The sequence below is a fragment of the Trachymyrmex septentrionalis genome, unplaced genomic scaffold (genome assembly GCF_001594115.1).
Source record: "Trachymyrmex septentrionalis isolate Tsep2-gDNA-1 unplaced genomic scaffold, Tsep1.0 scaffold31, whole genome shotgun sequence".
In the NCBI taxonomy this organism is placed as follows: domain Eukaryota; kingdom Metazoa; phylum Arthropoda; class Insecta; order Hymenoptera; family Formicidae; genus Trachymyrmex; species Trachymyrmex septentrionalis.
Window position 1 is genome coordinate 379,967 of NW_017305474.1, and position 13,238 is coordinate 393,204.

The 13,238-nt window shown below is 35.3% G+C and overlaps 1 protein-coding gene across 1 annotated transcript in view; it reads right to left on the reverse strand.

Moving 5' to 3' along the window:
* The window catches only part of LOC108749644 (ryanodine receptor), a 43,302-nt gene that overhangs the window by 5,431 nt on the left and 24,633 nt on the right, over nucleotides 1-13,238 (reverse strand). The window contains exons 26-47 of the mRNA XM_018488462.1: nucleotides 12,940-13,042; nucleotides 12,710-12,865; nucleotides 12,349-12,464; nucleotides 11,703-12,248; nucleotides 10,696-11,514; nucleotides 10,454-10,608; nucleotides 9,785-9,956; nucleotides 8,546-8,823; nucleotides 8,166-8,386; nucleotides 7,877-7,967; nucleotides 7,400-7,722; nucleotides 6,934-7,237; nucleotides 6,708-6,861; nucleotides 5,624-6,418; nucleotides 4,262-5,280; nucleotides 3,701-4,072; nucleotides 3,330-3,442; nucleotides 2,746-2,839; nucleotides 2,143-2,385; nucleotides 1,029-1,440; nucleotides 384-788; nucleotides 101-317 (exon numbers count right to left, since the gene is read on the reverse strand). Of these exons, the coding sequence (XP_018343964.1) occupies nucleotides 101-317; nucleotides 384-788; nucleotides 1,029-1,440; nucleotides 2,143-2,385; nucleotides 2,746-2,839; nucleotides 3,330-3,442; nucleotides 3,701-4,072; nucleotides 4,262-5,280; nucleotides 5,624-6,418; nucleotides 6,708-6,861; nucleotides 6,934-7,237; nucleotides 7,400-7,722; nucleotides 7,877-7,967; nucleotides 8,166-8,386; nucleotides 8,546-8,823; nucleotides 9,785-9,956; nucleotides 10,454-10,608; nucleotides 10,696-11,514; nucleotides 11,703-12,248; nucleotides 12,349-12,464; nucleotides 12,710-12,865; nucleotides 12,940-13,042 (7,108 nt within the window). The remainder of the gene's footprint in view (nucleotides 1-100; nucleotides 318-383; nucleotides 789-1,028; nucleotides 1,441-2,142; nucleotides 2,386-2,745; nucleotides 2,840-3,329; nucleotides 3,443-3,700; nucleotides 4,073-4,261; nucleotides 5,281-5,623; nucleotides 6,419-6,707; nucleotides 6,862-6,933; nucleotides 7,238-7,399; nucleotides 7,723-7,876; nucleotides 7,968-8,165; nucleotides 8,387-8,545; nucleotides 8,824-9,784; nucleotides 9,957-10,453; nucleotides 10,609-10,695; nucleotides 11,515-11,702; nucleotides 12,249-12,348; nucleotides 12,465-12,709; nucleotides 12,866-12,939; nucleotides 13,043-13,238) is intronic.

The following is a 13,238-nucleotide window of genomic DNA, read 5'->3' on the forward strand; positions in this document are numbered from 1 at the left end:
AAAAAGAAAAATCCAGATTTTTTTTTAATCTTAAATTTTAGATGTAAAGTAATTTAATTCTAAAAATATTAGATGATAGGTAATTTTGCAAGCGTAATACCTGGTATAACTCTTCTGTTGCTCCATCTTCTCCTTGAAATCCTTAGGATACACCCAACCGTCATTGTTAAGATCGACTTCCAAGAAACTCGGCGATGATACAAGATCCTTTAGTTTCAAGAACATGTCGAAGTACTTCAAAATTAATTCTACATTACTAGCCGACTCGACCAAAGTGTCTACCATCTGTTTTCCAATCGTCCCGTTCACGACATTACCTTCAAATAACATGAATATTGATTACTTTATTCATTTTCTTAATAAAATTGAAAAGAAATATATACCTTCAAGCATGGAAAGCATCATGGTAATCATGTCTTTTTGCAAGTTAAGCAATTCTTTCAGAAGATCCACCTGACTGGAGTGCTTCGATAGTTTGTCTTGCATATGCGAGAATAAGAAAAGAAAACCTCCGACTGCGTCCCACAATCTTGAGTGCGCTAAAGCTTGTTGATTCTGTGCGCATGGGCCTTGAATAACCTCAGTGAGAGTGTTAAAAACTTGACTGGCAACTCCAATAGCTTTGAAAAAGTTTGCTTTGCCGGCAGGGTCGATGAGTTCCTTGCTCGAGTAATGCCAGTAAAAGTCCATGATCGATTCCTGCAATCGCAGTAGGTAATCGACGGTGCAAATGACCACGTTCACCGTCGTCGTATTACCAGCCTGTGTCCTAAGGTAGTTCTGCCAATCTATTGAACATAGAATAACGTCATTTGATCGAATTTTTTATTTTCAATAGTAAATAATGTTTCAGTGATAATGTTCCGTTGAACATAATTAGTTACATTACATCAATATTATAATTTCCTACTGAACAATGTAATTGTTATATGTATAATATATGTTAATTACATTTATGTTATTGAATGAGAAATTATATTATTGATGTAATGTTATTATTAATTTGTGTTCAGCGGAATAATACTTGCCGAGATTGTGACCCTCGCAGGTGAGTTGGATAAAGCGGAATAAGGCGCAAGTGAATTCGGCGTCGTGCATATTCTTCTCACCAGCTGCACCCTCGGAACCAACACCGAGACCCTCAGCTTTCGTATTCCTCTCGAAAGCGTCCAGATCCAGCACGCTGCAAGAGTTCATTAGACCTGCAATGGACGTGAAAAAACCGACGTCCTTTTTCTCCTTCAGATGATTCAGCATTCCTCGCTGAATTTCGATATTACCACCACGCAGGATCGAAATTCCAAGCTCTAAAGTCTTCATCACCATCTCGCTGGGAATGCCCTTACATGCTGATATGTGCAGAAGAACCATTTCGGCGACGCCGCGATTTGCTAAACGAGCTTGGTGGAACAAGAGTTTTTGCTTCTCCATTTCTTGCTCCTATAATTACAAAACATGATAAAAATGTTATATAAAAATAAAATTACTTTCATGTACCTAAATTTGATAAATGTACATACATATTATGCATTACTTTTAACCTATTATAATAATTTATAATAAAAAAATATAATTAATATTAAACTTCTCTAATTAAAAATTTTATATAATCATTTTACATTTATTGAGATTTAACATTATTTTATGTTAAAAAATGTTTATTAAATATAATAGAATATCTTACCATTAATTTATGCATTGGCCTCTTGAGAATTACGTTAAAAGAAAAAAATGCATAATTTAATTATATTATTATTGTTAGTAATAGATTGATGAGAGGAAGACAAATCTTGATAGCCTACGATGTTTTGCTTACTCATAAATGATATTGTACATATCGCTTTGATTTCAATGAATAAAACAATATATAAATCAACAAATTCGGATGTTACAATATGGAAAACTTATATGGTTAATACTTTGGATTTCGAGCATATATTAAACGGATGAATTCTCGCACTAACTACTTATTCTTACCGTAAATAGCTTATGTCTCCGCTTTTAGTAAGTTAGAAAAAAATAGGGAATTTATTAATGCGGTAGACTGATATTTAGTGGGAATTTAAAGAATTCTATTTTCTTATTTGAAAGAGAATTATATCTATTATATCAGACGAGAACTTATCAATCAAAGATGCTTACATGGATCGAAGCTCCTCCTTCTTCTTCACCTCCACCTTCTTCTTCACCCTCTTCCTCTTCCTCCCCGCATGATTTCGAGATAATTTGAGCATAACTCATGTAAAGCGGATCTTCTTGAAGAGCGCCTGATCGTTCAGTCATAGCACCACGACAGAATGTAGTCACCAATTGTGTCAATGGATCGGGCTTGCCTTCGTCCTCAGCCTTATCCATTTTCTTCAACTCAGCATCCTCGAACGATTGCTGAAAGAAAAATTATAATATTAATATTATTGTTATTTTTTTTTACGTTAAATTATCTACATTTCAATCTTAACCCACAAACTTATAGAAGTCTGTGACTTAACCCTTAATACATACGATAATTTCCTAGGTCCTTCGTATTTCGGATTAATTTCTGTCATTTTTAAAAGTACATAAAAAATATTAAGTATAATCTTACATATACTTTAGCATCTTTAGAAAATATTTGTAAAATTGTATTTTAAAAAAAGGAGAAGATACTTTTATTTAAGGTGCTTCCAGTATTTCAAAGAAAAGAAATACGGATACGAATGACTGAATCATTTGTACTAAGGGTTCAATAATATAGGTCGCCATTACCGTAAGATCCTCGATCATAACTTCTTGACCCACATTTTCATCTTGTAACCACAGCTCGTAATACGTTCGTGCAAAAATATTTATCGCTCGATGCCTAAAAGAATAAATTTATATAATTAAAATATTATTCAAAGAAACATACAGTTTATTAATTTGCGTTAATCATACCTTCTCAATTTATATAGAGGTTCACTACGCAAACATGCAATCGCCGCTCTTTTTCTAGCAGCGCACAACACGCGTTTCCATCCATCTCGCGATGGCGGCGGCTTTGTCGCCTGTTAGCGTGCAGGTAAACAGCAAGCGCACTCATTAAATCATTAACAATCACTTTCATTAATTATTGCAGTTAATGTTACATAATATATAACACTCAAAACTGATCGATTCTTGTTGCCTGATTATTTCTTTCTTCGATTAACAAACAGCAAAATAGCTAATAAATTCTACATAAATCAATAACACAAAACACACCGGCGACATTCAGTTTAACTTAAAATAAAAATGTGGTGATACTAAAAAAATTAATAATGTTGTGAAATCACAAATAAATAGAAAACGTAACTAAATAACAAGAAGGATACCTTGGCAAGGAATGTAGGGAAAGTTGGCGGAAGCAAGCGATTACCGCTCGTTTACGCTGGATCGACACCACTGAACGATATTGACTCTTGCTCTGCTGTTGTGGATGATCTATCTACTCGAGAACAAAAGTACGGAATGAATATGATGAATACTTCGGCGCGACTCTTAAAGAAACAGAAAAATGATGATATGATGAACTGATTTCCAAAAGTAGCGTTTGCATTTCCAGTGTTCACGAAAACATTGATATCAATAGCAAATTAAAAAAAAAGTTACAAAGCTTCGAAGATTTTTCCTTAAGTACTGTGAATATCCACAAAATTTTGAAAATTACAACTATATAATAACGTTAAACAGCTTCATAACTAACCATATGTAAACCATACAAGACTTTGGCCATGTCGGTGATTCTAGCAACGACATCTTCGAGCTGCTGAGCTTTTACAGGCTCCATTACATCCTTCTTCTGACCTAATTGAGAGTATAGATAATGTTGCCAAGACATTTCGTCGGCAGGATCGATCTTATCCGGCAGTGTCAGTTGAGTCTTGGCAAATTCCGAGATGTCAGATTCCGGCATCTTTTTCAGGAATCTGTCTTTGCAATGCTGCACTAATTCCTGTTCGCGACCAGCGAAGAGATTTAAGCCAACAGGTAGCAATCTTTTCAAGCAAGCGACCATCAAGGATGCTTGTACTTCCTTATCCTTGTCTCTCTTCTTGTCGCGATGCTTTTTCTTTTTCTAAATACGAAAGAGATATTTAATCATTTGATCTTTTGATTCTTGAATTACATGTAGATTAGCAAAATCAAATATCCCAGAAAATAAGTTGACGTTATTTGTCGTCTTTAACGTCATTTTAATGTAAAAAAACGGTAAATAACGTTAGCTTGTTTTTGCTGGAAAGTAAATAAAATAACTTGTACGAACTTTGCCCCCTCCGGAAGGTGCGGTGCCATCAGACACTGTAGCAGGTCTTCTTGTTGCAGTGGGCATGATGAGCACCATGTTATCAATTTCATTCGCGGATATAAAATTCTGTTCTTCGCGTAAGAAGTACTGTGACTTGGACCAGATATTAAATATAGCTGCTACGTGATTGTATAGATCTTCGGCTTCGGAAGTATTATTCCTTAGCCAATGATTCCTTTGAAGATCGACGTACTTTATTAATAGGGGATAGAATGAGTAGATATCGCGCACAAGTAATTGCCAATCTTCTTGAATCTGCGCCTCAACTTGCGAGGTATCGTCAGTCGAAGATTTAATAAAACCCCGAAGAGATTCCTCCTTGTGGTACATAGTGTCCGTTCGTTTTCTGACACGTTCGGCGAGAGGCAAAAATGGATCCTTTAATAATTCCTCGGACGAATTGATAATGATTTGCTGCGTATAGGCCGCAATGCGCGTCATCCACGGTGCGTTCTCATTACCGATATTCTTCTTGATCAACTTCAACACGTTTTTCAGCAACTGATTCATGTGATCGCTCGTTACCATGCTGACGTAGGTACTTTCAGTTGGACTCACATTGTCAGGTCCTTGCGCCCACCAGAATGGTAAATAAGAGCAGAGCAAAGGTAGAATTACGTCAACGACGTGAGGAGCATCGTTGTAGGTCTTCTCGGATTCGACAAACTGATCGACCTCATTAAGGATGGTCTCCAAGGTTGGCATACTCGATTCCATCTTTGTCATAATATCTTGAGCTTCCAGAGAATGATCAGCGATTCGATTTAGAAGGGAATACTGATTGTGCTTGTTTAAATGAGGCTCTAAGAAGGCCACTGGGAAGCAACTTGAAAAGGCACCCAAGCAGGAGCCTAGATTAGGTTTATGTCGCTCGATCTCAGTCTTGAGGTATTTTCTGTCATGCGTTAAACTAGCGTCTATTCCAAGAGTATACAGAGACGCCAACATTTTGTATGATGCTACTTGAATTTCGTCAACTACGTAAAACGAAAAATATGAGTAAATTAATACTCAAATTGTATTGATTTAATTAATTAAAATAATAACATTAATAATAATTAAATTATTAATAGTAATTAAATTAAAATAATTAATTATTTTTAGAGCTAAAAAAAGTAATGAAGTATTATTTTCTAAATAACGGTAATGCATTACTTTTTAAAACTAATAACAAGTAACAATAACAAATTTTTACAAAAAAGTGATAATAATATATGATAAAGTTTTAAGTTATTTTCATGAAATAACATTCCCAACGCTGGACTTATTTTAACATTAATTTCTTCTGGACTTATTTTCATTAATTTTTTCAATACTTACGTAACAAATCGCTGCCGTACTCGCACGCGGCAAGATGGTCAAACATCGCAGTGAGCACCGGTAGAACCACACTATTGATGTACGATAATGATGTGGAGGTTTTCAAATGGGTGCCTCTGAGATGACTATACTTCCCTTCTTGAAGGTTCAGGATCGTGTGACCCAGATCATCGGCGGTATTGTTGAAGAAAGTCAACATGGACGTTCGGATAAACTCAGGACAGTTCTTTACGAGACTCTTAGCATCTATACCTTTTACTAGCACTTGCAAGCAACGAACCGTTATTCTTACATCTGCGCCAAAAGCGGCGAGTCTCGATCTTAGCAAACTTGCTAACTTGCAGAAAAGAGCAGCTACCATCTCCTTCTCTTTCAACGACGCTGCACCGACGTTGTTCGTGGCGGTAGCTACAGCGATAAAGTAGTTTCTATGGGTGCTAAAATACTTTTCCATTAGTGGTAGGACCACTTTACTGAAGAACTTGATGTCTCTTGTCGAGGTCTTGAAACTGTTTCTTCGACTGAACGTGTCGGAGGGTTTCAAGAGCTTCATATTGATCGTCGCCTTGTCCAAATAAGCTATCAACTTCTCTAATAATGAATAAGCGAATCTTAATTCTACCGCAGCAACTGCGCCAGCCACTTCGGTCTCCGTGCCGCCGCGATTAGGTTTGTGAAACTTGTACCCTTGATACTGTAAATATTTAAGAAACTCTTGCGACCGCTCACGATCTTTTCGTTTCTCCTTGTCGGTTAACAGATCGTAAGGTACCAGCTGAGGATGAATGCCACCTCCTATAGCCATAAGATATTACAAAAAAATTATTTAACATATAAATTAAATTTTAACCCAACAAACATTGATTAATATTAACGTTAATTATAATTTTCCAACAATATAACTGTAATTTAGATTATAATATAGATATATTATATTATAGTTACATTGTTGAATGGAAAGTTTTAACTAATAGTTATGTTAATAGTTGGTATCTGCTGGGAATACGGAGAGAGAGAGAGAGAGAGAGAGAGAGAAAGAGAAAGAGAAAGAGATAAAAATTATTAGATCATAATTTATGCTAACCGCAGGTAGTAAGTTCTTCTTTCTTCTTCTTTGCCCAAATATCATGAGCATTATCTGCTAAACGTTCAGCCATGTTCTGCATTTCTCTGCTTAGCGTCAGATTAGTCATGTCCACCGGATGGGGATTGTAATTAAACGGATTAGCCGAGTCCCCCTAACATATTTGAAAATATGTATATATATCATTCTTTTATAGCTGCAATAAATTTTGCAAATAATTTCTTACTTGACTCTTAGAAGATCTTCTCATCGAACTACGATTGGTCGACGGTACATCGACCTCTGCGTGCTCCACGCTCCAGCCAATTGCCAGGAGAGCTTTCAAACTCTCTCTGACGGGTTCCTTGTATCGCTCTCGTTCGTAATCACTCAGCATATTATACGGTTTTAATCTCGGATGAGTTTTATTCACGTCCGACCATTGCTCGCCATAAGTCCAACCGTTTTCTAATTTACGACTAGCCCAAGCATCGTGATAATGTTCAGAGAATTTTTGTACTATTTGATTAAGATCGTTATTGAGCACCACGCTAAAAGAAGATTATCAATAAGATATTGAAATATTAAAATATTCAAAATCATAGATCTTCCATAACTTACAATTATCAAATTATTAAAAATTTTCAAATTATTATAAAATTTTGTTTATGATTGTTATATTAATTTCTTAATAATAAGAATTAATAATTAACCTGGAAGTGTTGATTGGCTGCGGGTTGTAGGGACCGTCAGGTGATTGAGTCGAGGCTGATTTGCTGCCGTACCATTCGTCGTCGTAATTTTTCGATAAAGAATAATCTGGCGGCAGAGCGCAACCAATGGCTGTCAGGCAAGGCAGCGCTTTTCCGAATAATTCCGGATCGTAGTCCATCTTAGACAGGGAGTCGAATATATTGCTAAAGAGGACCATCGTAAGACGTTTCTCTTCGTCGCTCGACGCACCGTAAGCTCCTTGACCGGTGGAACCGGTGGAACCGTAATATTTCGCGCAGCGATCGTAATGCAGCGTTAACAACTGATAACATAAAAATTAAATTATGCAGTAGTAAAGTTAACAATAGATGTTCTGCTTGACAAAATTTACTTTTGTAAACAAAATTTTATAGTTGTTAATTATTTAGATTAAACAAAAAATAAATAAATTGTAAAAGTAATAACAATCGACGTACTCTGAGAGCTACTGTAGTATACTCTGATAATTTAGACACATCGACAGTCAGCTTTCGTAACAACTTCAACAACATGCTCGGCTGCATTTGGCTGCAAAGAAAAATTCGAGTTAATCTCTAGAACATAATTCATGAATTTGTGAAGACTATATTAACTAAGATAACGCTTATTTTTAATCTCAGTTATTTTTAAATAATAGAGTTGAAATTTACAAAACAAATGAAAATTTTTCTCTTAAAGCAAAAAAATAGCAAAAGAATTCGATAGTTTAAAAAGTTTTTTGCTTACCTAGTCAATGCAACAAGGAAATCCGAGACAGCTTCGCGTTGACCCTTTGTCAGCATCCGGTTCTTACTGAGTCGGTACACCGTGTGCAATGTAGCGTCGAGTAAACTCGCGTAATTATCCGCCTCATTGTAAAATTTGGAATGCTTAATTAATAACGGCAAAATGCTGTTTCCTATATAACGATTCATAGCGAGCGACATTTCGGATTCGTAGCCGTCGTTCTGCGAAACGAAAAATTAAATCAGACAATATAAAAATATTTCAATTTGTGATTTTTAAAAATTTATTACCTTTATTAAATTATAAAAAAAAATAAATTTGCGAATAATAAAATTTAAATAATTTTACGCGAGGTAAATAAACATTAATGTGATTCGTACTCTGTCGAGCATGGTGGCGGCGCGAAGATCCGGCAAGAAAGCTTCCTCCAATAATTTGTAGAACAACTCTTGCGTTTCGATACCGTAAACGCGTTCGAGAAATAGCACAATACTTTGCTTGTGTCCTGGTATTAAACCAGACGGTGTATCGCTTTTCGGTCGTTCCTCGCCGGCGGCGGGATTGAGCAATGTGAACCGCAAAGATAGCACACCTTGAAGATCGTCCAAGGGTACTAACGATCTTAAGATCGCTCGGGCTCGGAGAGATTCGTTCTTCCCTAAAATAATTGCAGGACTTTAAACAAACGAGCATTGTTTATGATACTAATAGTCTATCAAAGCAAAATTTCATTTCATATATTACCAACGGATTTTGTGAAGGCCTCTGTTGGTCATTAAGAAACAAATAAACGATTTTTATTAGATAATTTGTTGTCGTTCGCATATAGTGAAGTTTTCGAGCGATTTTATATGGGAAGTATATGCGAACAATGCAATATAATGGTATGAAATATGAAATGATTGGAGAATTTAATAATTTCTTAATACTTTCTTAATAATTTCTCTAAAATTATAATTTTATTTTATATTATTTTTTTTTTTTTAGATTTTTACACGGGAGAATTTTGTTTTAAAATTTACTTCAAAAATATGATAGTTATGGTATAATACAATATTTTAAAGATTTTTACCACTTTTGCACTTCAGTAAAATTAATCAAACTTATTTTATACTTTTATAAAGTAAGTTTGATTAATTTTACTGAAGTGCATGGTAAAAATCTTTAAAATATTATATTATACCATAATTGCCATATTTTCGGAGTAAATTTTAAAACAAAATTCTCATTCATTGATAAAACTAAAATATTGTAGTTTTATTAATGAATGAGAAAGATTTACATTAAAATTCTTAAAAATATAATGTTGTCTTACGGCTATCATATTTTCAGGGTAAACCCTAAAAAAAAATTCTCTCATGTATAAAAAAAATCCTGTAATGTTGTTTGAAATACTATTTCTGTCAATGATTTAAATTTGAAGGAAATTATATATTATTAAAAATCTTTTAATATTAATTACTTACACTTTTTTACATTTTATATTGAGTTATTTTAAGTAGCGGGCATAAAAATTATACATAAAATCAATCAATTTAAAATGTAACTATTTTTGTAAATTTTGTAAAAGTCGATGAACGTTAACTCTTTGGCTTAATTCTTTTAATTCATTTTCTTACCTTGTTCTATAACCGAAGAATCTGGAGCACAGCGGCCTAACAAATCAACGAGAGTGCAATAGAAATTTAATATCGCCGCACCAGTGTCGATGTAGTCTTCATCGTCATCTGATTCCGGCAGTGGGTGTTCGAATTGCATCATCATAGCCGTGCCCTCAGCCTCGTCGTGAACCTGTGCGAGGTACTAAGTTGACATCAAATTAATGGAAGGTCGGGTACATGCTTACGGAGAATTCATTTTAACATTGTCGCACAGTCATATTTTATGCCTTATATTTAGCAAACTTGTTTTTAAATAAAGAACTTGTGGAAGTAAAGAAAATCATGTGGATTATGAGAAATTAAGTTCATATTAATTTCAAGGAAATTTTGGTAGCATGTCGCAATGCAATAAATATAAATAAAATCACAATTCTAAGAATTAGAAAGAAAGGACTAAGCAAAAATTATGAAATAATTATTGAAATAAAGAAATTAGGGGAATATTTTTTTTATCTATATACAGTATATATAGATATATTTATTTGGTATTTCTAGGGGCTAATTCACACAGAATTGATAATATACGCACATAGGTCTTTTCTAAAAATAACAATAAAAAAAATAGTTTCTTACTTACAAAATAGTTCGCTTATAGTTAACTATAAATAAAATAATGAGATAGCTTACTTTTCGTCTATCGGCAATACGTTCAGACATTTTGTTAGCTTCTATAATGGCTCTCAATAAACCTTCACCTTCGCCTCGAAGAGCCGGGCCCAAGCATTCTGGTCTTCTGATTAGCAAACGGATTACCAAGTTAGCATTTTCCTCCACGCTTTCACCTGTAATTAAGATCGCAGTATTTAATATTAATCGCTTTTACAGTAGAAAGTTAAATAAATTAAATTAAAAAACATGATAAAATTTACCATTGACCCACACGCAAAATCTCAAGAAATCGAGATAGCGTTCACCCTCGACAGGATCCCATCCTAAATCAGGATAGCCCTTCTCCACTAATTCTGAATTGGACTGCAGGCCACATCGCGATAAATAGATAGCGATTTTTTCTAGATAATGTTCTCTTAGGGCCAAAGCTAATTCGGTGTTTTCCATTAGTGACGAATACGCTACGTCTAATGGCGTTGATCCTCGTAATGATGGTCTTGCCAGCAGAATATTGCTGTTCTCCAGCAGAAAGTCAAAGTGATCAAACATGGCTTTCTGATTCTGTCTGGATGTACGACAGAAATAGCACAAGAATCTGCAGCAAGCCACGACCATCTCGTGAGAGGTGTCCTTCTCCTTTGATGCTGGCTCACCTTCTGCCGCTTGAGCCTGAGTTTGAGCGTCAGACTGTGCCTGAGCACGTCTTCCTAGGGTATTCATCATAATGGCCATAACGTTTTCATGAATTCGCAGCACTCTAATGAGATCGGGATGTTGGAAAAAAGTGTGATTGTTCACCAGCTTCCACAGTCGCTCTCGAACTAGCGCTTCTTCCTCCTGAGACATTTGTACTGGCAGCAAGGCACGAATTTGACTCAAACCAACCCACATTAATGCGACATCGTCCTTTGTCTTGTTGTTAACAATGTAAGTTTTCTCTAAGGCTCTGATCAACTCGCCGACGGTATCGTATTGCCTGACTAATAAGCTGAACATCTCTCGTACAAGTTTCGGTGTCTCGATTTGCGATTCTTCAGCCCAACTCACAATGGTTGATATTAGTACCTTGCGAAATACCTCTATAAAAAAATCAGACAAATATTATTGTTTATAAATATATTAAGTAATATACATTTGTTATACTACATACAGAAAAATTATTGAAAAACTAGAAATTTTGAGCAAAAAACCTAGTAAGAATCAGCTTTATTTTGAAATAAAAAAAATTTCGGTTTTTTTAATTTCTACTAATAATTGTTTAAAATACCTTCTGGAGTTTTTTTCTCAGGCTCGGCTTCAGGTTTAGATTCCTCCTCGAGTTCTTTGACAGCGTTGATAAAATTAAAGAGGCGTTTCATAGCCCCAGGTTTCTGAATTTCTTCGGCTGGTTCGTTTGCGGCATTAGCTGCTTCTTGAAGAGCGGTCAAGGATACGTAGGACATTAACTCGCTGTGGAACTCGTTCATCTTGACAATGAGATCCTCGCCGCAGGGACAACTGTCTGGATCTTCCTCCAAATCTAAATTCTTAAAGCTTAGAATAGCATTCATTTGTTCGCGTGGAGGACATCTGAATTCTCTGGTCTTTTTGGCAGCGACAGCCGATGGCAAATCTGATTGTTTGATCTCGATATAACGTCGCAATTGATCTGCCTGCAGTTCTCCAACGAAATCGTAAGCGAAGGCGATAATGGACTCGACGCGATGGCGCAATTGGATGTCATTTAAATGATGAAGTAGATAACACATTTGTAATTTCGCTCCTTCGGCCATTTTCATATGCAGCAAGCCTTTCTTGTGCTCGTCTTTTCCTTCTATAATGTTTTAATGACATTGTATTGAGTTGTATTATCTTTCTCTGAATTATTTTCTATTTATTAATATTTAATGCTATTTTTCCATCAATCAATTTACCTTTATCGAAAGACGGGTCCCAGGTTTCAGGATTTATCATGATGAGTAGCTTGAATATATCCTCGTTTCTTAGCATGCCGACTAAGAGCAATCTATCTACCAGCTTCAGAAGAGGTCTGTAATTTTCAAAATTGCATCAAAACGTATATCGTGTATGACTATCGGGTGAAATGTTGTAAGCGAGAAGCAAGAAATTGAAAATTCCTATTCAAAGAAAAAATAGAACAAGCTCGCATATTTTGTTTTTCGCTTAAATATTTGAAAATGAATACGACGATTATCGTTGCCCCGGTAGTATTGACGAAGAATTAGTTGCAGCGGCAGCAGCAGCAGCAGCAGCAGCACTTATTATCTTACATACAGGAAGAGATTTTCGTTGCTGCCTCCGATTGGATCTCGGTTGTGCACCTGATTCACTTCGACGGCTTCGTTGAGCGCCATCATCACGTAATCACGCACGACGTCGAGTGGAAAGTGTGGGCTATATACGTTTTTTATGTTCTCAATCGCTTGATCACTGGAAGGAACATTCCTTGATGGCAACTGATTAGTAAAGGATCTCACGTCTACTTGGGAAAAAGTTTTACTTACCTGATCTCTGTCATTTTCATTTGTGGTCGAATAGACTCAGTCTCCAAGTACCTGAGACTGTGTTTCATCTCGTAGTTCTCGTACAAATCCTTTAATTCTTGACCTAATAGACGTAATAGACAAATAATTACTACACAGAGACCCGTACAAAATCTTAATGTGGGCAAAATAAGAAGTTTTTTTTATTAAATTTTTAATTAACGAGAAATTAAGAAAAATATTTTTGTATTTATATCAATTTATAATTATTTTCTTCTCTCTATATATTTTTTTAGTAAATTCTTAAAAATATAGAAATT